The sequence below is a fragment of the Vigna radiata genome, chromosome 10, assembly GCF_000741045.1.
Source record: "Vigna radiata var. radiata cultivar VC1973A chromosome 10, Vradiata_ver6, whole genome shotgun sequence".
Taxonomy (NCBI): Eukaryota; Viridiplantae; Streptophyta; class Magnoliopsida; order Fabales; family Fabaceae; genus Vigna; species Vigna radiata.
In genome coordinates, this window is record NC_028360.1 from 19,617,248 (window position 1) to 19,641,608 (window position 24,361).

Genomic DNA, 24,361 nt, shown 5'->3' on the forward strand with positions numbered 1-24,361 from the left:
ACCAACAGAGGCCATAGACATTACCAATGACAACAGGTACTTGTTATTTAAATATTATTTAAACATAAATTCAATGAAAGAAGGGACAGTGATCTTATTATTCAGCCTCAACAAGAGAAAACATGTAAAAAAAATTACAACACTTGCATGGTCATAAACTGCATTCTGACAGCAGCGATATATCAATATCACCGACAAGGGGCCATAAATTAAGATCTAGAAACCACTTCCACCAAAGTGTTGAAATCTTGTGCTGCTTTACCTTGTGCTCCAGCTGCATCTAGCACTGTCCTTTTCACTTGGACAGCATTTTTCTTCATGAGATTCCCCTCTTCCTCGACCAGAATCAGCCTCAAGCATTTCAGCAACCCATCTTTGGTGAACACCCCACCTTCCACTCTCACACCAATCTCCCAAACATCCTCAACCATCCTCCCAGTTAACCCATGGTCCCCAAAGAAAGGCCTGCATATCATAGGCACTCCATTCGACATGCTCTCAAACACCGAGTTACAACCGCAGTGAGTCACAAACACTCCCACAGAACCATGCCCCAAAACCTGAGTCTGAGGAGCCCAACCCACAACTTTCCCACATTCACTCGTCCTCTCAAGAAACCCATTTGGCAGAACACCCTTCAGATGCTCCTTCAGAGACCACAAAAAGGGAAAACCACTTGCTTCCAACGCTTCCGCCACTGCCACAATCTCATGTGGAGGTGGTGTCACCACCGTCCCAAAACTAACATACACCACTGATCCACCTTTCTGCTTGTCCAACCATGACAAGCACCCAGTTTCGTCTGTGTCTGATGGAGGCAAGGGTGGCAGAGGCAGTGATAGAGTGAGAAAACCAACGTAAAGATAATACTTAAACTTTGACTTCATGTCGTTAACCAACAAGGGCGGGTCTAGTTCCTCAAAAAAATTCACAACCACTGCCTCAGCTTGAGGTAACACACTTCCCAACGATGCCAGTGTCTTCGAAAACAGTGTCTCCTCTTCACCGGCACCTTGCATCACATCTTCTGGCAAGTCTTCAACTCGCATCTTAGACAATCCAGGAACAAAATCCAAAGGGGTGTCTCCTGCTGCAGAGTTACACGTTTGGCGTATCAAGTCAGTGTAAAAATGTGCAGAGAGTGAGCATGACAAAGGAGGCCAAACTGGAACCCATGGAACGTTCAAGCGCTGAGCCACAGTGAGAGAAGGTGCGACAAAAGCATCAGAGATGACACAAGTAACTCTCTCTTTTGTGTGAGCCACTGCCATGTCTATTCCCTTTTGCAAGTTCTGAGGACAAGCCTGAAGAAAAAGGTTGACTCTTTCGACTGGGTGGCCACCTGGAACATGACCCTCTGGGACTCCATCGTTTATACTGTAGAACTTGATGGCGTCTGGGATGTGGGGCTTTGAGATCAGAAGAGGTTTGTTGGAGTGTTCGGTGCCTATGAATGAGAATTGCAAGTTGGGAGCAGCATTAGCCAGCTTCAGCACCAGGTTTAACAGAGGAGTAGGATGGCTTCCAAAGGGGAAATATATATATATATATATATTCTTGATTCCACCAATAATTCCTTCACTGTGGAACTGGAACGTGGAGAGAGTGTCTACTTGTTCATTTTCCAGTCATTCATTTTTTTTTTCTATATTTTATGTAGACAAATAGTTATTTGTAAAAGAAATGAAAAATAAAATAATAAATTCAGAATAAGAGTAAATATTTATTAAATATCAAAATATAATGTAATTTCAAATAAAAATGTTAAAATTAATCAACTGTGATCATCTCCCCTGTTTTTTTCTTTTCTTTTAAGTTCCTTCCATGCAAGGGAGTTTATAAATCCCTTAGCACCACGTGAAAAAGAAATTTCACTCTCTGGTAACAACTTTTTTTTTTTCTAAGAATTTTTAATTGAAGGCAGTGATAATAAAAACTGAAATGAATATTTTTGTTACTTTAGAATTACCTTATACTAAAGCTACCCCCATGAAGCACCACAAGTGTGAAAAGCTCTTAAATTTAAACAAATAATATATGTTTATATTAATTGATGAGTAGTGTATAAAAGTAATTGCAGAAAAAATAAAGGAATCAGAGTATATGAACAGCTTATAATTTCTGTAATAAAAATATCTTAAAATATTATGCTTTAAAAAAAATTCAAAATTATAAAATAAAATAGTATTTTTTTTATTCAAATATTCATCTTAAAATAAAAGTTGCAGACAGCTCTTGGTGTGTAATAAATCTGTCTAGTTGTACCAAAGTTAATGCATTTAATGGTTGTTTGTTGTCTTGTTGGACCTCCAAATTTACTATGGGATGTTCCTCTTTTAGCATAATTTGTTTAAAAAATTGTGCTGTACCTAAAATAATATTAGGAAAACAATTTCTGTAAAAATTTAATAAATAATAAATAATCCTTATATGAAAAACAATTTATATGTAAGTTAGCTAATAAAAAACCTTATAATTTCTCTAAAATTTATCTATTAATTTTTTCACAAATTAATTTAAATTTAGAAAAAAGTATTTTTGTAGTATTCTTTATACAAGTTTAGCAAAGAAAATTACCTCGTCATTTTCAAAATTATTATTAATTAGTTAATAGAGTAAATTGCTTCAAAATTATTATTAATTAGTTAATAGAGTAAATTGCTTGAAGGAAGTGCGAACAGGAATGTGTTGTCTTAAGATTTGTACAACAATGCTGTTTAACATTGAAAAAGAAAACTAAATTATATAATTTAAAATAAAATATTTAAATTCTAAACTTTTTTTTATAAATTTGTACACTGACGAGGTTTCTTCTGAAACAAAAGCATGATATGATCCACTTACCAATGCGGTAGGTAGGTTTGATGTAAGGGGCTTTCTCCTTGCATATCAATTTTTTTTCTTACTTCTCTGATATTAAATAGGTATCTCTTAAAAATATATATATATATATATATATATATATATATAATTAAATTAATTAGTAAATAGGTAGGTAAGCAGTAATTGCTCTGTACTAAATGTACAGAATATATTTAAAATACTTTTTTAAATTTTTTTACAGTATATAATAGTTTGTGATTGGTCTGTTTTAAATATTTTTAAACTTAAATTCAAATAAATCAATAAAATGATGACACGTATTTTATTATAAAAAATTATAAAAAATATTATCAAAATATCATTATTATCTCGTTTAAAAGGGAAAGATACCTATTCATTTTGTTCTTCTTTACTTTTACGTATTTTTTTATCTTTCCGACAAGAATCGATTAAATTTAATGTTTATTTTTATTACATTTTGTATGTATTGATTTTTAAAATTTAGTTTGTAAAAGTATTAATTAGATTTCGAAAGCTGTAAAGAAAAGCTTTAATAATAATTAAATTTAAAATTCGATTGAAAAAAAATACTATATTTAAAAATGTATCAAATCTTGAAATCTTTTCAAAAATTTATTAAATTTAAAAATTCAATTAAAGATTCTATTAATTGTATTTTGAAATATAATTTAGAAATTTATCAAATTTTAAAATCTGATTAAAATTTTTATCATATTTCAAAATTTGTTAAAGATATTATAGAATTTTAATATCTGATTAAATATTTTTTTAGATTTTGAAATTAGTTTAAATATTTTCTCATATTTTAAAATTTAGTATTGTTTTTATTTATTTATTTTTAATTTATTTTGCTTATTTATTTACTGTTTTTTTAATTTATTTCACTTTATTTTGTTTTATAAATGTGTTAGGTCTCCATTTTTGTTATTATTGTTAAACAAGTTATGTATTATACTTGGTATCATATTGCAGGTGTTGAAGTCTTTGTGTATAAAATAGAAGATTTTTCTTTGAATTTCAAGGAATTATAACTAAATTTTAGTTTCATTTCAATTTTCTATTTTTTAATAAATAAAATGTACCTAGAAAATTATACAAATAACTTTATAACTTATTTGATTTTTTTCACACATTGGGATCTTATTTTTGTTGTTATTATAAAATTTGATAAAGTTAATGGTCAACCTATGAGAAAAACATATTTATTGTTAGAATGTGAAAAATACAAGAAATATAAATTTAATTTCAACCTAATATATCCAACATTAGATAATGTGGTTGTGCTTTTAAATTGATATGACCCAGAGTGATGTGTATAAACATTCTCCTTACTTTAAAAGAAAAACAATGAGTGTAATGTGACAACAATCAAGTAAATATATAATGCAATATATACTTAGAATCAATCATTAAGAGATTCAAGAATTAAATTACAACAATCGGTGATGTTAGAACACGATAAATACATTTATTGGTGTGGATGTGCAAACAAATCTAAAGTGGTAAGTCGTCTCTCTTGGATGCATCCTAATGCAATAAAATTGTTAAATTCATTTAATATTGTTTTTTTAATAGATAATACCTAACAAATATTAGTTGTCATTGTTTGAGATAGTTAGGATCACATAAACAGGATTGACTTTCTCACCTGTCTTTGTATTTTATAAGTGAACAAAAATTAATTTCACATAGTTTCTACAAAGGCTAAGACAATTGTTTATGACTTTTGAGGATAAGTCACTATTAGAGACATAAATCTAGCTTTGATGAATGTCACTGCGACATTATTTCCTTAATGTTATTGTCTCCTATGACATTTTCACATAAAAAAAAATATGTGCACAACGAGTGCAAAATGTTAATCAACTGTGTTGAGACATGAGATTTTGTCATGGAAGCATGGAAAAATGTCATATTGTGAACATGAGTCAACCTTTAATTGTTGTGTTGATCTTATTCATCATGTTTATAATTTATGGTCTTTATTCATATGTTAATGATTATTGAATCATTCCATATAAAAAAAATACTTTGTAAAGACGTGAACAAACCGAGCAATGGATTTAAAAAACACAACATCAAACAAATATATTTACATCTTATTTTATTTGGTTCTTTTTGTTAGATGTTTTGTGATATTATTCTTATCATTTCTATGACAAAGTTTAAACAAATATTAAAAACAATACACCTAAATAATAACTAAATTTAAACAAAATATATAAACAAAACAACAACACCCAAAATAAAAAAAATACAAAAATTAAAAAAAAAAACACAAAGAAAACCATAAACCATTAAAAAAAACCACACACCTTTCTTGATCCAATAACTTTTTTAACCAGATTTCGAAATTTAAATCCTTCCATAACCAGATTTTGAATTATTGTATATTTTTTAACAGTATTTTCAAATCTAATACTTTTCTCAAATTCAGAATATTTCTTATATTAGATTTCAAAATCTAATATCTATTTAACCGAATTTTGAAATTTAATTATTTATATAACACGATTTCAAATTTTGGTACCTAAATTTGATTTTTCAATTCAAATATCACGTAAATTTCTAATAAAATTTTATTCCCAAATAAATAATAATAATAAATTAAATAAAAATGAGCTTAACTGATTACTTAGAGTGAACTTAAAGGAAGGCTTAATACCGCTTTTGGTCCCTAGTTTGGGAGGTTTTGTTCAATTTGGTTCTACCTTTTTTTAGTAACAATTGATGTCACTTTTTGAAAAAACTGTTCAATTGACTCCTTTTTAGTTTCGACGTCAATTTTCTAACGGTTCTGGTTACGACGTAAATAAGTTCTTTCATGCATTCACCTATCCAAATGTTATTTTAACAGTCATGACATAATGTTATGTTAAAAATCATGTCATCATCGTATACAATAAGGACTACAATAAACAATTTAAACTTGAATATGGGACGATAATAAACAATTTAAACTTGAATATGGGACGACTATGAACAAAAGAAAAATAAAAGGCTTAATACCGCTTTTGGTCTCTAGTTTGAGAGTCAATTGAACAGTTTTTTCAAAATGTGTGATCAATTGTTACTAAAAAGAAAAGGTAGGACCATATTGAACAAAACCTCCCAAACTAGGGACTAAAAGCGGTATTAAGCCTTAAAGGAAAGAGAACGATGGAGTGGGTGAAGTACAGTATAGGGGAAGAGTGAAAGATGTGAGTGCAGAATGGGGGTGCCAGAAGAAATATTATAAATTCCAGAAGAAAACTCCTTTATGTAATTATTGACCTGGGCCTAGCTCTTCGGTTCATGGTCCGGTCTGCACTAATTTATCAATCTTTAAAATTTAATTCCATTTTCATGTTTGTTGAATTAGTTACATTTTTTAATTTTTATTTTTATTTTAGAACTCAAAATTATTATTTTTTTAAATTAATTTCATAAATATTATTTTGAGATTTTACTGTTAATAATATTTTCTATTAATCAAAAGTAAATTTGCCACATTTAAAAATATTTTAAATTGGTTTTTTTTAAGTATTATAATTTTAAAATAATTCATTTTTATTGTTAAAAATGATGTTATTACAAATTTATTGAATTAAATAATATGTACTTAATTTGAAAATTATAATTTTAGTAATGTTTGAAATTTATATTTTATTTATTGCTTTTTTATTCTCGAAATCTCATTATAACAAGGAATTGATAGTCTTGTGATACTGATGGTAAGCGCTAGTCTTCCCAGAGTAGATTATATTGTCAATGGTAATGTTTTTTAATTTGATGATATTTTTCAACTGTTCAATATGATCCGAAATGACATGATAACTTGTAATTTTTTGTTTTATAAAAATTTATGTATTTTTCAAAATATGGTAGCTTATTTAATTGTGATTTTTCATACGTTGTGATAGTGAGTTACATGAAAACAGAGAATCATATAGGTGAAAATATTTAAAAAGGAGAGATTGAAACTTATTATATATATATATATATATATATATATATATATATATATATATATATATATATATATATATATATATANATATATATATATATATATATATATATAAAACATTACATAATTTTTTTTAAATCGTTAAAAAGTATATTACTAATCACTTAACCTCACTAATCTAATAAAAGGGTAGACATTTTTATGTATACAAAACTAATGAAAAATTATACTCAGTTTTGAATTATAATTTTTTTGTTTCAATTTAAGGGACCAAAGAATTACTTTAAATTTAAAGGATTAAAATATATATTTTTTTATTTAAATAAAAAATACCAAAATAAAATTTGATGAGTTAAAACTATATTTCAGTAAAAAACATATTTTCATGACATCATTTTGATAACATACGTGACTGAATTTCAAAACAGTTTTTAATTTTGATAACTCAAAAATAGTCCAAATTTGAAGGATTAAAACCACATTTGAACCTTTTATTTTCCACTTTTCCAGAGAAATTCTGTAGAGACTCAAAATGTAATTAAAAACATAAACTTTTAAATTTTAGGGTAAGCACAGAATATTTATAAAATCACATTTTGTCAGTACTTGTTTAAGGAAATAACAAAACTTATCTAACCTATTAACAGTAAAGTTGGTAAGTGATACTGTGCCATTAAACTTAGAGCTTGAAAAGGAATAATATATATATATATATATATATATATATATATATGTATGTATGTATGTATAGACTATAATTTTTTAAAATTATAGCCGCAACTAACACCTTAGGCTAAATAAAAAAAATGTAAAATAGAGTATCAAGGATTTAGTCTTTGTTAGGTGAAGCTGATAGAAACTGAGTGACTTGAAGTGAAATAAAAGTCATTGTTATTGATATTTTCTTCCGACGACTTAAGTCTGTTCTTCGTCTTGGTCAATTTTCATATATACAAATGTAGTTGGTTGGACAAATGATTATATATTTTTTTCCTCCATTCGTACTTTTCTATAATATTATCATGATTTGGTCACGAAAACATATTTGGGTTATATTAAGGAATGGTATACACTTTATCAATCACTTGTCTTCAACTTTAATTATTCTATTAATATTTTAAACTTTGTGGAATATATAGTGTTGAATCTGGGCGTATTTTGGGCTGAATACGTGTTTGAAATTTGGCCCAACTCCAGTATTGATAGTAACTTACATTACGTCAATCGATCTAAGTTTAATGCTTCGAAGAATTCTTATGAAAATGTTGACAAATGTCTATATCAATTGGGAATTTAATTAACCAAAATTATTACGTCCGATTATACGTATACCATTCAAATATGATAGTTACATCACCTTGCAACATAAAAAATAATTCAAAATCACAAATGTTAAACTTTGTATATTGTATAAATTAAAGCATAATAAAATTCATTGTAATGTATTTAAATATGATTTATTTCTCAAATTTATAATAATGTTTTGCATATTTCATGTGACTTATCTTACATATTCACGGAGAAATGATTTAAGATATTTATGATATGATAGCTTATGATTCACTAGTGAACATTAAATTTATTAATAGATAAATACTAGATGTTATAAGAAATATATTAGTATAATATGTCTGAATGGAAAGTTATTTTGTAGAATAGAATAAAACACGAACTAGTTAAATTAAATACGAGTAAGAAAACACATTAAAAAATCCTTTATGGATAATGATATTTAGATAACGTTTTTCTGATAACATTTGAATATTAATTACATATTAATTTGTGATTGGTCAAAAATTATTTTACAATAATTAGATTAATAACCTGGTATGTCATGCTTATTATCTTTATGGAAAGAAAAGCTTCTAAAATATTGAATTTGAATGTTACAATAAAAATCACATAAGTCACTTAATAACCACATTATCTGGTTAATAAAAAATTTAACAAAAATTAAATTAAAAAATACAAATTTATTAAATACTCAATACACTATAAAAATGATTAAAGACTAAATTGAAAGTTTCAAAATTAATCACTTAAAACATAATTAAACCTTTTATAAATGAATAGATTTAAAATCTCGTGCTAAGAAGTTATAATCAGTATCAAATGGTGTTATAATAACAACCATGCTTTATATTAATTTGAATCGCATGGGACAAAATTCATCACCATAATTTTTGCACTAAAAATGTCTAACTATATTTTGTCAATTTCTAACTTCTTAACTCTTTTTCTAAATACGTTAAACACAAAAAAAATAAACCTGATTCGTATTATGGACAAAGTTAAGTATATTCATTTATTTTACCGATATATGGTAATTTTCCTAAAATATCGTTCTGGTAAAATAAATAAAAATACATATTATTACAATAATGTAAGAAAAAGCAGTTAAATAAAGAAAAAGTATGTAAAATGGGTTTATATTAATAAACAGTATTTTTTTAATAAATAAAGTAAAATTAGTTTTATCTTAGACTTGATGTCATCTGCTAATGTAATGCTCGTGATGAAATTAACAATATATGTGACAGATTACGTTAAATTTAATTAAAAAAATTTAAGAACGAATATAAGAAGAAAAAAAGCATTTCTATTATACTTGAAGAAAAAGTTGACGAGGCCAAGAATCCATTATCACAAGACAGGGAGACAAAATAGAAAAGTCAAATTAAATTGTTCCCTTCACACTATTTTCTTTTTCTTATGTTAAAATCTCCTTTATTTGCTCCCAATGTAATGTTTTAGCGTGTAAAATAAATAAAAATATAGCGAATATGAGCCACTAAAAAAGAAAAGAGAATATTGTTAATGGAATTTTGTTACCCACACACTTCATTAACACCCCTTCACGTCAAATATGTGGTAACAAAAGCCACGCAAAAAAACTTCTGGAAGCTTCCAAAACGCGCACCCAAACAGTTATTTACATGGAAAATAAAATAAAATATTAATACAAAAGTGTGGATAAAATTTAGGATGAATAATTAATATTTATATATTTTTATTATTTATAAATATTTTTTTATATATATTTATAATTATTAATTATTTATTATTTACAAAAGTTAAAATAAAATATATAAAATATATTGTTTTAAAATGTTGGCATTGGAATATTTTTTAAAAACATATCTACCAAACAACAAATAAATTATTTTTATTGCAAGTTCAATTACAAATAAATACTATTATTAATTGACCCAACCTATTGTCATTAATAGGAATAACCTATCTCACACGCAGATAGCCACGCTGTTTCACTAATTTACGACCACTCTATGTAAACCTAGGAAAAATGGTCACGTACTAGGACATACAAACTGTCTCTTTACACTTCCAGATTCGATGTACACAAAAACTGTTTAAGAGTTAACAACTGATAATAATACTAATTTGCTTTTAAAAAATAATAAACTGAGATAATAATGTTAAAAATAGTAAAATAAAATTGAAAAATAACTTTTACGAACAGAAAGAAAAATAAAAAAAAACCCTGAAAGCTTAGGTATTGTGTTATGAATTGGAATGAACTGTTGAGAGTTGGAAAAGATAGAAACAAGAAGGAGAAGTAGTTATTTGTGTACAACGAAAAAAGAGAAGATAAAAAATGTATGATGTCATAATTAGAAGATAAAAGGTAGGGTGATGTGTAAAGGGTATTTTGGTAATAAAAGATGAGAAGGTGGACAATTTGGGAAGAGAAGCCTTTAAAAAGGAGGGGAGAGTGGGAAAGGTAGTTGTGTCTGTCTGTCCATCAGAGGAAGCTAACGAGATGGGTGAGATCGGAGAGAAGAGGTATGCGCTGCTGATGTGCGGTGAGGATTCGGAGTACTTGTTGAAGATGCACGGAGGTTGTTACGGGATCTTCGGGAGAGTGTTGACGGAGGAGGGAGAGAGGTGGGACCTCTACAAGGTGGTGCAGGGACACTTTCCGGCCAACCACCACCTCTCTCTCTACGACGGGTTTGTCATCACCGGAAGCTGCTACGATGCCCATTCCGACGACCCTTGGATTCTTGAGCTTCTCCAACTCGTTAACAAATTGGACTCTATGCACAAGAAAATCCTTGGCATTTGCTTTGGTCACCAGGTTCCTACTTGTCACCATCAATTCATCACCTACTTTCATTTTCGTTTTCCATATATATCCATATTAATCAATTACTTCCCTCCAATCTTTACGCTTTTTAATTACTTTCTCTCTCATATCTCTATAATCAATTATTGCTTCATTTTAAAATCTCCTGAAAACTGCCCTCCAATATTCTAATATAGATAAGTCTCGTTATTGTTTCATTACATGCTCGTTGTAAACCTCTCAAATTACCTAAATGCACATCGTACTTTTAAGAGTGTTCATCTCTTTTCAATATCATCGTTAGTTACAGACTGGAATAAATTAAAGATTGAATCCATCTTTTTAAAAATGGAACCATAAAATTTGAGTAATTATGTAAAGGAGTAAAAGTTATCTTACTTTCAATCTCTTTTTTTCTTTTTTCTTTCAGTGTATTAATTAGCTCAAGTATAGTTTGGTTCAAATTTGAGGAGGGTGAATATCTTTTCCATTCGATTTACTCCTGCAGTGACGAAATTCTTTTAGCCTTCGAAAAAATAAACAAATAAGCTGAGTTAGAGATTTTAGTACGAGGAGAAAAAAGTTTGGATACATAAGTTTCGAAATTGACCGTGTGGTTCAGTCCCTCGGAAAACAAGCTGTGGATACTATATTTATCTTCTCGTACTCTGTTCCAGAGATGTTGCAAGGGTTGTTGGTTCTGTCCACAATGGTCTTTTTAACTTAGGAGATTAAATTTGAAATGTCTTATATTTTGAGTGCTCTAACTAATACTGCACAGGTCCATTTGTCTCTGTCTTCTCCACGTCACATTTCCCATGTAGAATTCTGTGAGTGCACCACTCAAATATTGTGTGGAAATACATTGTATGTTAATAATATTCTTCTTTTTGGAATTTTTGTGTGGAATTTTGTGCCAAGATAATATTCCCTTTTTGCATGCTCCTAATCTGTCTATTTTGGCCAACAACAAAAAAGAATAAAATTGTGGTGAGCCTGCGTTCTGATAAAAGGCAAAATAAAGCCATCAAGGATGTAATTTCGTTTTCAAAATCTCTTTAAGAGTCATTTGATTGATTCTTTTTTTTTGAATGGTTGTCGATAGGACACAGATCCTTTTTCTTTTTCATTATTTGATGAGTTCTCGTGGCTGATTATTTATGTGTTAACTTTTTTATTGCCAATTGCGTGTTCATATACACACGGTATATAAAATATTACACGTATTTATTATCACAAATATATCTTAAATAATAATCACAACCAACATTTTCTGTAGTAATATTACTTTAAACTTTCTTATTATAAATATTTTACGGGTAGATTTAGAAAAACAACAAAAAAAAAAAAACAGTTTTAATTCTGAAATCTCTTGTTTCCTTGCTATATGCTAGACTTGTAAAGTATGAAAGATATTTATTACACGACAGAAAACATATGAACAGATGTGTCGGAAATTTGTGTAATGAGATGTATGTAACAGATAATCGGGCGTGCATTGGGAGGGAAGGTGGGTCGATCTCCGAAGGGTTGGGACATTGGTGTGAAATCTATAAACGTGTCATCATCTTTGCCATTGTCTTTCTCATCTCTCAAACTCCCATCACAACTTTCCATATACAAATGCCACAGGGATGAGGTCAGTCTGTAATTTCTCAACATACTCATAATAATAATACCCTTCAACATGTTTTCTTCTTTGAATTATTATACTAAAGTGACTATGTTGAAGTGTAGATTCTAGAGCTCCCTCCGAAAGCAGAGGTGATAGCTTGGTCGGAAATGACAGCAATTGAGATGTTCAGCTATGGAGATCACATGTTTGGAATCCAAGGCCACCCAGAATTCACCCATGACATCCTCTTGCACTTTATAGATCGTATTATTACCCGAAATTTGGTCCAGGTATTTAATGTTCTTTTTCTTGTCTTCCACTGTTTCTTTTACTGTTTCTTCTGATTTTTGAATGCAAACCAGTGGTTGAGTTTTATAGTTGTTTGGAATATTAGGAAGCTTTTGCTTTGGATGCAAAGGATAAGGCGGCATTACTAGAGCCCGACAAGGAGATTTTGAAAACATTATGCCTCAATTTTCTAAAGGGTCGATTGTGACTGCCATCACTTACTACTACTATTCAATAAGATATATGACATGAAAGAGTAAAAAAAAAAAAAAAAAAAAAGAGTACTGTAAAATAGTATTATCGTGGTAATATTTGAGATATTATTATTAATGTTTAAGAGGGTTTTACTGATTAAAGAAACAAGAGTTTGTAGGATGATGCAGTCTAATATTAATTAGGCATGCTATTGCTAAGTTGGCATCCATTATCAAGAATGAGTAGGGTTGTACCAGAATTCCACAATAATCATCCCATTTACTTATAATATTTCTTGTTAATACTTCTAATTTATTAGTATTTAACAAATGATGCGAAGTCCACCCATGCTGATTAAGCCCTTCTTTTTTGGTGGACTGCATAGCATCCTATTCTCTTTTTAGTTTAGAATAATCTCCTTTCAAATATGAGAATCCAGATCTTATCAATAAAATGGTACAGTAAGCTATTCCTGAAATAAATCTACTTTAATATTGAAGTAATTTATAGTAAAAAAAAGTCATGCTTAGATCTAAAATCTTTATTCAACACCTTATTTAATTTATAACTTTGATACAAAAGATTGTAAGAAATAAATGTATCTTTGATAAATTAGCGATGTATAATATTTGAGAGTTTTCTGCACTCCTAATATCATTCCCATAGCTTCACCTTCAGTAATATTCTCATACAAAATAAATATGCATCTGCATAGAACACAATACGTGAAAACTAACAGATTTGTGAGTGATTTTATATATATATATATATATATATATATATATATATATATATATATATATATTTATATATATATATATATATATATAAAAAAATATATATATAAATATTTCTATTGATAAGAAATTTTTTAAAATGATATCAAAAGCAAGTCAATAATTTGATTTATAACAAATAATATCTTATCATTGTGTAGACTTACTATATGTCGTCTTTGCATTGATCTCTTTGTAGTATCTTCTACTTCAATTATTGATATTACACTAGAGAGTTAAGACAAGATTTTGAACATGTTCGATTCTTTTTTCACTTTTTAATTTTAAATTATTTAATAAAAGAAGTTCATACAATTCAGGAATCGATTTCTCATTGTGATCCCAATCCTATATGGCTACATCATGGCAGAAACAGAATTAAACATGCCTAAGAAATCTTGATTTACACAAATATCACAAAGTATAATAATCATCGAGATTGTACTTAAATTATTAAAAAAACTATTTTAAGTTGATCATATATGTAAATTGTCAGATGTTTAATTAATTAGTAATCTCACTCTATGTTTTCATATATTTGAATTTATTGTGTATATGTTAAGATATTTATATATATTTAGTTCTTTATTGTTTAGTTATTGATAAATAATTGAAAATATTTAATAATTACTTTTTATATTATTTTATTAATTCAATTGAATTATTTTTAATGTTTTGATGTTGAAATCAATTTTATTAGATATAATAAAATTTATTCCAACTTTTATAATTTGATGATGTATGAAGTGTATGACATTCGGGAAATTAGATTGTATTAAAATGATTTGTATTACATATGTTTGGTTTTTTAAATGTGATTCAAAGATTAATAATTAAGAACAAATAAATTTTATTCGAACATAGTTTCTATTTGTTATATTTTAATAATGGTCAAAAATATATTCATCTTGATTACTAACACATACTCAAATTATTACTTTGAAGAAAACCTTTTTAAAGTTCAAAATTAGGCTATTTCTCCATGCATTTTTATCCATTTCTCCCTACAATTTTACATTCTAAAAATAGTTTTGAAATTATGTTTTTCTTTAACAAATTTTGAAATTTATTGAAAGTTTAAGAAATATTTTAACAAATTTCAAAATTTATTAAAAAAATATTTAAAGAAATTTGTTGAAATACAAAAAATAAAGTGTAAGATTTTTTGAATTATCAGGCGATAGTTTTAAAATTTTAAAAAAAATATAAAGAAGTGGGAAGAAATGGATGGAGGTACAAGAAGAAATTATTTCAAAATTATATCAACAAAATAATTTTAATCTAGTCCATATAGGTGTAACAATGATTTGGCCCATATAATTGGCACTTCCAGAAATTAAAAAAATTCTCTATATTCAACCCTATACGTTTTTGTAATACAACTTTAGCCCATATATGTGATACAGCATGCACTAAAATTTATATGATGGAATGAACCCATGTAATTGCAAAAAAAATATCCTTTATATGTTATACATCGTACAGTAACACTTAAAAAAAAAATAATTGATAACAACAACACTCAGATGAATTTGCACACAAAACTATAGCACATTGCCAGTAACATGAAAATTTTCAAATTGAAAATATACGGGAAAAATTATTCAAAATTTTAAATCATAAAAAAATGTAAAAATATGGTAATACAATTTGAATTTCATATTCAAAATAAAATAAAAAAAATTAAAGTCTTCTTAACGAACATTTATAATGATCCTAAACAATATATAATTCTTATAATTTCACCATAGTTAATTTTTATAGTACATAATTAACTAAATTTAAAATAGTTCAATAGCAAAACAATAAAATGAGATATGCTAATAAGACTAAAATTAATTATAAATATATAAAAAAGAGTCATACAATTATAAAAAGAATCCTCTTCATTGATGGGTATAATAAATAATAGTGCAATATCAGTCACAACCCTACATAATAACTAAAATTGATAACTCCATATTGCTTGCATATTCATATAACGATGGCTTCCTATTACTTCAAAATAGCAATTCATCCAATCTTTTTTGAAAAAACACAACTCGAATTACATAATTGTCGATTAATAACAAAAACATCTGATCTGACTAACCAAAAAAGACAAGGTCATATACACGAATGTATAGAAAGCCGATTCTCAAAAATGTGAAAGATCACCTGCTCCTATTATTCTTTCTCTGGAGCCTTGTAAAAAATGCCCAATGCTATATGAGAAGAAAAAGTGAACTTATGAAAGAAAGCAATAGCCAACATACAAAGACCATTTTAGTTAGATAGAGTAATTTCATGAAGTCCAGCTCCGGGAGGCAGAGTTCTATATTCCGAAAGTTGCAGCGTAATCAAATGAATAAAATGCCTTGAGTTAACTCTTCCACCGACCAGTGAGCACATTCACGTATAGCTCATACATCAACCGTGGGATAAAAGCTTGACGTGAATAGCCTTCCACTTCCATTGGAATCTGATATAGCACCGTGCATCGGTGATTGAAGTTCCCCAGAATGTGAAGACCTTTTCGACTTGGAGTGCTTTGGAGAAGCTCCATAATAGTCTGCAGAACTGCTGGTTGAGTACATAGATGATGTTGGCAATCCATGAATTTTGGGCAATCCAGTTGTTTCGGGCAAACTGTATCCTCTTTCAACTGTCTCAGCTTCCATTGGCAGTTCCTCCAAGTCCTACCAACACGTAATACAGTTATCAGATCAGTGGCTATATGTTGTTAGGTTAGGTAAAATACCTAAATAAAATAACTAAATCTTGGACCGTATACATCCGGAAGCAATGAGAAGAAAATTGACTCGGCATTTCTGACATGTCAAAAAGCATGCATGTAGAAAAGAAGAACCACATCATATTACAACCATAAAAATGAATTTATAAAAGAAAAGACACATCATGTTGTAAACTACAACCCTTGTAAGTGATAACTATTTCACAGAGAAAAAGGGATGAGTACACCACGAGAACCATATGTTGTCAAGAATCAAATTTTTCTTTAAAGCAGTGGTTTGTTGGGAAAGTAAGGGAAGAAATATCAACTATTAGATGATACGTGGATTACCAAGACTGAAACAAAATTCGGTAACGTTTTCAACTGATCACATAAATTTAATTTCGGCCATTTATGTGTATGATTTAAGTGTCAGGAATACGTTCTCACCACTTCCAATAACATACACCTCTAATTAAAGATGAGTAACATGAGAAAGCAACCAATTTAAATAGAACATAACTAACATGACAAGTAATAACATTGCCCATTAAAAGTGATAGGACTATCAAACCTTAAAAGCCTGTTGATAAGCTCGAAGAAGTTCTCTACAACGCTTTCTTTTCAAGGCTATCTCATCAGGTTCTTGCAACATTTCTTCAAACAGGTTGTCTCTGGTTTGAATTTTAAAATACACAGTATAATCAGCAATCCATGTCAGAGAAGCGTGCATGAGAATGAATTAGTATTCAACAGCCACTATATGTTACCTGTATAGCTTTTTAATAAAGACGTTGTGCAGCTCTCTCTTGGTGTTGTTTACCTGATATGATTTAGTAAGAGACAGTCACCAGTATTTTATTGAATGCATGAAAGATCAAGTATCGCCAACCACTCCAAAATAAATAGCATAGTGCGTAAGCAATAGGACACCCTCGTCTTAAAAAACAAAGTGAAATGCTGAGTATACTTAAATTCAGAAACGAGATAGCACATTACTGATATTGCTTGTAACAGTGCAAAAAAGTAGGTATCAACTCAATAAAAACCAACTGGATTTAAACTTGTTGAGTACACTCACCATTTTCAGTGGGAGAGACAATACGCCTCAAGATCTAGTAGACAATGTTATTTAGGTTAAAAGTACAGAGAAATTCTAATGCAGAAAAGAATTATTTTATTGAAATACTCGCATAAATTCGAGTACCATAACTTTAGTTGTTTATTGGTTTAGTTCACACCTGTCAACACAAACTTTTTCATTACAAAATGGATAAAGAAAATGGAATAGAAGCTTTCTCGTTACAAAATAGATAAAAAAAGTCACGTTTCTTTTAACAAAAGCAACTCAATCGATAGCTTTTGAAAAATATTCAAAAACCAGTATGTTTTATTTTTTACATTAAAAAATTAGAATATCTTCGAGTCGTTTAGGTTTTCTTACTTTTCTACTATCAGTTTCTTCTTACTCGTGTTCTTCCTTACACATCTTCTCCCACTTCTGTCTACAAATTGCTTTTGAAAATTGTTTTATTAAACAATTTTTACAAACTAAAGAAAATAACGCAATCAAACACGCTGAGAAAACTACTTTTAGATTTCTAATTGCAAGAAGTAGATGAGGCAGTAAAGTACCAAGAAGTGCATAATTGCTTTAGGTATAAGATCCTCAACATTTTTCCTGACAATGTCATAGTACGACCGCAGAAGCAACTTTGTCACTGTTATTTCAATAACTTCTGTCTCTGAATTGCCCTCAGATGGCCTCAAGACAGGAGGTGGCTACAAAATCCGATGAACATTGTGAAATTTATACCTATTGAACATATTGATCAAGCTCAAGCTGACAATAAATGTGTCATGTACACAAACCTGTCTCAAGTTGATCATAGAGAATGAATGTTCCACATTCTGAATTGGTTCAGTATGCGGTTTACTAGCCATATTCTCCTTCACGGTCGTCCGGCTATCACCTCCACCAAAAATGGATGATATACCCCAACTTGATCCACCAGTGTTTCCTGAAAGATATTAAGCATTAAAATAAAAAATGCCTCAAAATAAAAATAAAGCCCATACATAGATAATAAAATCACTTGACTAAAGATTGGACAACCAAAAAATAATATTAAAAACAAGTTCATATTAAAATAAATGCAAAAACCAAAACATTAAACAGCACATGTAAATTACCAGAGGGCACACTTCTTTCAACATCTGATGCAGCTCGGACACCCTGTTTATCATTTATATCATAAGAATACAGTAATAACAACGAGATACTAAGTTTAGTAGCCCTTAACTAGATTCCCACTATGAAAAATTTATTGTGAATTAAACAATATACAATTACAAACCGGATCGGTAACTCCATTAGCTTGTCTTGCAAGAATAGCCCGGGATTTCACACTTCTTTCAGAGGCTGATCCCTTATCAGACTCCAGAGGATCCTATGGGAGATTGATAAGAAAATTTTGAAAGTAAAGAAAGGCTTGCAAAAATTACAATACATATCTCATCAAAAATATGGGGCATATTAGGAACTAGATCTCGTAATAAGTATACCTTCTGCCTAGAAGCTGGTATAGCAGCCCGAGAAGACTTGGTCTGTTGCACAGCAACTTCTAATGCCTTGCTTCCACCAATAAAATTTGGGTGGGAAGTGTTTATGTAGTCCATCTGTAGAATTATTGAGTAGTTTGAATAAGAAATCATGGACAAGGAAATTGATGATTCACTCTAATAGATTGCCCGTCACAATTGACATGTCAATGATTTCTAATACACACCAAAAACACTTTAATATCTTTAGTTGTGATCATTTTATTTGGAGAGAACATCATTCACCAATGTTCTAGCACAGTATCCCAAGCCATGCTCAGTCAGCTAAACAAGAACTGAAGACTCAATATACACACCAATGGCATAACTTCATAACAACTCCATTGGAAATAAATGGCTCATTCTCTTATGCGGAACAGTATTAAGGAAGTCAAGGAGTTGACTACTCATTTACAGTTGAAAATGAAAGCAGTATCAAGAATGACACTTACATCAAATTCAGACTAAAAATTACTTGAAAATTGAAAGATATGTAAGTGACAGTTTTGGCTCAACCAAATTCTGATGAGCTATTTTAAGTAGAGATTGAGAAAGTATACATTTATACTTAAACAAGTTAAATGTCAGCACACCTCCATTTCTATCATGTGTGCAATCATATTCTCTGACGGCTCAAGGCCTTCTCGTAAAAAGTTCCCAATAACTTCATCCATGCGCTTTCGCAAGAAAGGGAATCGCTGCAGTTCAGTAACCATACAGCGATGGCTGATCTGAAGAGAAGGGATTTTGTTTAGGTGCATACTTGAAAATGCAAGAAAAGAGTGAGATGGCAAGCTTAAACCCCTGTCACTACCTTTATTAATTCATCATATATAAACCTGGCACACTGAAGACTTGGATCCAGTAAACGAGATATTTGCCGTCGCACAAGGACCTCAAATGGCACCTGATTACATGGAAATAAATAGATGAACTTGTTCTAGAGTAGGGTTTTTTCTATAAACATATTTATGTATTTGGGTTCACAAATTATGATGAAACATTTACAAAATCAACCAAAATTTTAAAATATAATTTGTATTCTTATTTCAAATATAATTTGTCTCAATTTTTTAAGGAAAAAGGGTTGGGTAAAAAGACCTACTTCTGGAACAAATAGTGCTGATTTAGGCCCTGTAGCATTCTGTATGGCAGTACGAATGTCATCATCAGTCAGGTCTTCACATGGATCCACCTCCTTCATGATAGAATTGAGTCACAAGGCATTAGCACATTTTGCTCATTGCTTACAACTCGTCATCATGTGCTGTGCTTATAATAAAATCATTATGTCTCATTCCCTTTACATACATTGAATTATAATCTATCATTTGCTTAACCCATAATAATAAAATGATAACATTCAGCATATCATTTACAAAAATTACGATGAAAACCTGTTTACCAACAAAAATGAAATTACATATTTTCATAGTTAAATCATACATAAATCACCAATATTCAATTTTGTTTGTTTAACAATGTTTGATTAATATCATATGCGTAGTATATATAAATAATTGTAGGATAATAATGCCTCCATCCATGAAATTCAATAAGGCTGACAGGCTAATGAGTTAACTATAGCCTCCTCGCATTTCCATCTTAATTGAACTGCAGCATGAGAAAAGACATTTCGAACATTACCATATGGAAATACAAAAGAATTATATACCTCTAAACTTTTGACAAATATGGATTGAAAAATGTAATGGATTCGTGCTCCACCAGATAACTCGGATGTAGACATCTCTTCATTCTTACCCTCAACCATTGAGGAGAATGCTGTTTTCAAGAAGAAAGAAATTGAAGATACCATTTACTTAACAGGGAACAGTAACAATGTGTGGCATAGCAGTTAACAAATACAGAAAAAAATAAAACACAACTTCATTAATAAATAAAAGATAAGAAACTAGGCTGTTGGGATAGTTCAGTACCTTCACAATATTTTGAAAGAATATTCAGGAGAAGTGCACCCTGACCAGCCTGTTAGAGATTAACACTTATAAATAATGCATTGCATAATTATAGCCAAAGTAGAAAAAATGCCGCTTCTTTTACAAAATAAGGAGAATATATGTGCGGCATACTTAACTATTTAAGGGTTTAACAAGTCACAGGAACGTATCCAAGACACATCTCAGTATTAACACAAACCTTGGACTCAGTAATCTCTCCATAGCTGGCATGCTCCTTTGCCACAGAGACTAGTGAAGTACTTATACGTGCTCTCAGCCCAGGTAGCACAGCCTTTATATGTTGTGCTAGAATCTGCAAAAGGATGGACAGGTAAATATGCATTCCATATATTGGCTTGCATTAGACCAGAAATCCCAATCTTGATATCAATCCATAATGGTTTAATATTTTATGGGATTTGAGAGAATTCAGTTCTATCCAAGAAGTATCTAACAATATTCTTTCTCCAAATTCGACACAGTAAGCCTTTACTCCAAGCTAGTATTAATCTGGCTATTTGCATACACTCTTCAAACTCTTATCCTTCACAGGCCCATGCAAAAAATAAATTTCATTCTTTCACAGCACTAAAAAGAAAAGAAACTTCGTTCTTTCAACTCTCCTTTCTCTTCTCCCTTCCAAAAAAAGATACAAATACTATAACAATTTTGACTGCTTTTATGTAAAGAAAATAAATAAATATGAAGTGTCAATTAAAGAATGAAAAAGTGTGAAGACTGAACGAAACTTTTACTCTGCATTTGAAATCCCTAAATAAGGTTAGTATTATAAACAATAAATATACATGTTTTTAGTGTCACTGAGACTCTACCTGGTTCAATTTCTTTGCCAGTTGAGGAACACCACAACTATCTGCCAGACCACTGTATACCTATGAGTAACATAGATAGATAAGAGTAAGCATATATAAGTAAAAGAACTTGACTATTAACTACAAATAAGAACTTCCTTACAGGACGACTGCGGAAAAATTTCTCTTCGGCAACAAGAGCATCCTTTATACTCCGGTTCATTTGAATATCCTATATGATGAAACAATAGCCAAAATATATTTCAGCAATCAACTCATATTTACCTCCACGCCAATCAAGCAAGTTACAAATATTTAGTTATTTGCATTTATGAGGTATCCTTATTTATGGTGTTATTAAACATTGACCAGTACTTTTAATGAACAAAAACACGCACACAGGTTAAAGTAATCAAACAGAGCTTTTCGAACTATATTATAACATCATTACCTCCTGACTACGATTTACAACACCTACATAACCAAGTCGGAGGGGGATAACTTTTCCGAGTAACAGATTCCGGGCATCAGTACCTCTGTCCATGATATCCAACTACATTCCAAATAATAAGTGCCTATTTTTGTCAGAACAAGATAAAAGCTTAAGAAATTTCACAATTGTGTCAGATAAAGTGTTACAAGAATATATCGAACCTTTGTGATTACGCCGATTGTTCTATTACCTATAATGGAAACAAGAACCTTTAAAAATCCAGTTAAAGAGGTATGAAAAGATTAAAGTTTCAGACACGTGGAAGCAAAAACTCACCATCAGGATCAGCAATCCCTGCCATCTGAAGAGCATCTGAATTAGCCAAATCTGAATTTGCCGGTGTGACAGCCAGAATGAGACATGTAGGAGTTTTGATATATGACATGATCATTGTTCTGATTCGAGCTTCAATATCAGAAGGCTGGTCACCAACAGGAACCTTCGTAATGCCTGGGAGATCTACAAGTGTGATATCAAGAACATTTGGTGAAAAAATCTTCAGTCGAATCTGCTTGTCTGAGACACCTTTGTTCCCTCCTGCTTCCCTATCAGTTTCAGCCTACAGAAAGAGAGTGAACATATATAAGTCAATAGAGAGTTATAAAGGTAAATGAAAGGGATTAAATTAATACACAATAACTTATCAGCACATCACTAGCAACGTTATTATATTCTATATAGATGCAAATAATGTCTCAAATTTAACCACATTTCAAGCTTAAAGCATAGAAATCACTTTAAGTAGATAATGGACCCTCAACCAAAATAGTATCACCGATTGATATGATAAAAACATTGACGACTTTCAAGCAAACAATATTCCTCAAAGTTCATTCAACTAACTTGCACATTCTATTATACTCGATTTTACTAGTTTCAAAGGACCCAGTCTCTAAAGTATCCATCTATTCCATTTTACTGTTGGAGCATTGGAAGCCGCGATCCATGTATTGGAAGCCGTCAGATCACACCCAAATTCAACACAGTTCAGTACCGGTTAATGTGCCAGAGTGTGTGCACGTATTGTTAATGGGAGAAGAAGTAAAGACAACTGGATACAAAAAAAAGTGTGAGAGAGGAAATAATCTTCATTGATGAAAGGGTCACCCTCCTTATTAAATGATTCTGTTCTCCCTTCCACTAAGATGCCGGCAAGCGAAAGTAATGTTATAAAAGGGAAAGCAGAACTCTACTGTTCAATAGCAATTCAAAATACAAGGCAAACGTCAACTGAATGATAAAAATATTCTACTTCTCTTCTTCGCTATTATTTATTCAATGACCTAAAACGGTAATCACCTAGCGAGTAATCGATGACGATAAGCTGTCGGCGTCACAAACATGTAAAAGACAAACGCAAAGGTTGGAGATAAAAAGTTCCGCACCTGAATTTCCCGGCGAATGTCGGAGAAATCGTGAAATTTTCTGCCAGGGAGATGGAGGAACTCGCCGTACTCATCGTCGGGGGCGTCGGGCTTGCGCTTGGTCTGGACGAGCTGGAGGACGAGTGGGCGGCGAGTGCAGATGTCGTTGCCTCGGGGGAGAAAATCGCGGCCGACTAGGGCTTCGAGGACGCTGGACTTGCCGCTGCTCTGGCTGCCGACGACGGCAACCTGAGGAAGGTCGATGGTGGATTGGCTGCCGACGCGGGCGAAGATGTCCTGAAGGCGGTTGACTAGGGAGATCACGCTGGAACCAAGAGGAGCAGTAGGAGATGCCGCGGGAGCAGTAGTAGTAGAAGAAGATACCTCTTCTGCCATGATGGATGGATCAAGGATGGAAGAAACCCTAGCTAGGGTTTTGGTTCGAAGCGATCGATTGAATGATTGGAGTGGAGTGGGGACTAACTCTCCAAGCTTTCCCTCACCGTCTATTCTAATTCGTATTGCGTTGGCGTTGGAGAAAGTTCAAAATGAATGAATGAATAATAATATAAGACTTGAGAGTCTGTGTTTGACGTGTGAGAGTTGTGGGGCTTTATGCTGGAAGAGGGTTTGTTACCATCTCGCTTCCTAATTTTGTGACCA

At 30.6% G+C, this 24,361-nt stretch overlaps 3 protein-coding genes across 3 annotated transcripts; 1 reads left to right on the forward strand and 2 right to left on the reverse strand.

Annotated features, from left to right (window-relative positions):
* Positions 1 to 69: 69 nt before the first annotated feature.
* Positions 70 to 1,991, reverse strand: LOC106774981 (anthocyanidin 3-O-glucosyltransferase 7). Its single transcript, XM_014662002.1, has 2 exons — positions 1,986 to 1,991; positions 70 to 1,589 (listed from the first exon to the last, which is right to left on the reverse strand). The coding sequence occupies exons 1-2, from the start codon at positions 1,989 to 1,991 to the stop codon at positions 210 to 212; spliced, it is 1,386 nt and encodes a 461-aa protein (XP_014517488.1). The 3' UTR covers positions 70 to 209.
* An 8,459-nt stretch (positions 1,992 to 10,450) lies between these two features.
* LOC106776292 (gamma-glutamyl peptidase 5) lies at positions 10,451 to 13,214 on the forward strand. Its single transcript, XM_014663697.2, has 4 exons — positions 10,451 to 10,892; positions 12,364 to 12,519; positions 12,618 to 12,785; positions 12,890 to 13,214. Exons 1-4 carry the CDS (start codon positions 10,575 to 10,577, stop codon positions 12,989 to 12,991), a joined length of 744 nt encoding a protein of 247 aa, XP_014519183.1. The 5' UTR covers positions 10,451 to 10,574; the 3' UTR covers positions 12,992 to 13,214.
* Positions 13,215 to 15,697: 2,483 nt separating this feature from the next.
* On the reverse strand, positions 15,698 to 24,360 carry LOC106775830 (dynamin-related protein 3A). The gene is made up of 20 exons (XM_014663039.2): positions 23,720 to 24,360; positions 22,611 to 22,893; positions 22,496 to 22,524; positions 22,293 to 22,394; positions 22,005 to 22,073; positions 21,863 to 21,922; positions 21,229 to 21,342; positions 21,009 to 21,057; positions 20,744 to 20,853; positions 20,174 to 20,266; positions 19,883 to 19,975; positions 19,662 to 19,799; positions 19,033 to 19,146; positions 18,825 to 18,917; positions 18,661 to 18,703; positions 18,340 to 18,488; positions 18,103 to 18,249; positions 17,238 to 17,290; positions 17,042 to 17,141; positions 15,698 to 16,432 (listed from the first exon to the last, which is right to left on the reverse strand). Exons 1-20 carry the CDS (start codon positions 24,092 to 24,094, stop codon positions 16,157 to 16,159), a joined length of 2,490 nt encoding a protein of 829 aa, XP_014518525.1. The 5' UTR covers positions 24,095 to 24,360; the 3' UTR covers positions 15,698 to 16,156.
* Between the last annotated feature and the right edge of the window lies 1 nt (position 24,361).

Excerpts from the sequence above, each read along its gene's own strand:
- LOC106776292 (XM_014663697.2), top strand. The coding sequence starts at position 10,575 with ATGGGTGAGATCGGAGAGAAGAGGTATGCGCTGCTGATGTGCGGTGAG. Across the intron at positions 10,893-12,363 it reads GCATTTGCTTTGGTCACCAG|ATAATCGGGCGTGCATTGGG; the intron begins GTTCCTACTTGT and ends TGTATGTAACAG. Across the intron at positions 12,520-12,617 it reads ACAAATGCCACAGGGATGAG|ATTCTAGAGCTCCCTCCGAA; the intron begins GTCAGTCTGTAA and ends GTTGAAGTGTAG.
- LOC106775830 (XM_014663039.2), bottom strand. The coding sequence starts at position 24,094 with ATGGCAGAAGAGGTATCTTCTTCTACTACTACTGCTCCCGCGGCATCT. Across the intron at positions 18,704-18,824 it reads CTAATGGAGTTACCGATCCG|GGTGTCCGAGCTGCATCAGA; the intron begins GTTTGTAATTGT and ends AATGATAAACAG. Across the intron at positions 17,142-17,237 it reads TTTATTAAAAAGCTATACAG|AGACAACCTGTTTGAAGAAA; the intron begins GTAACATATAGT and ends AATTCAAACCAG.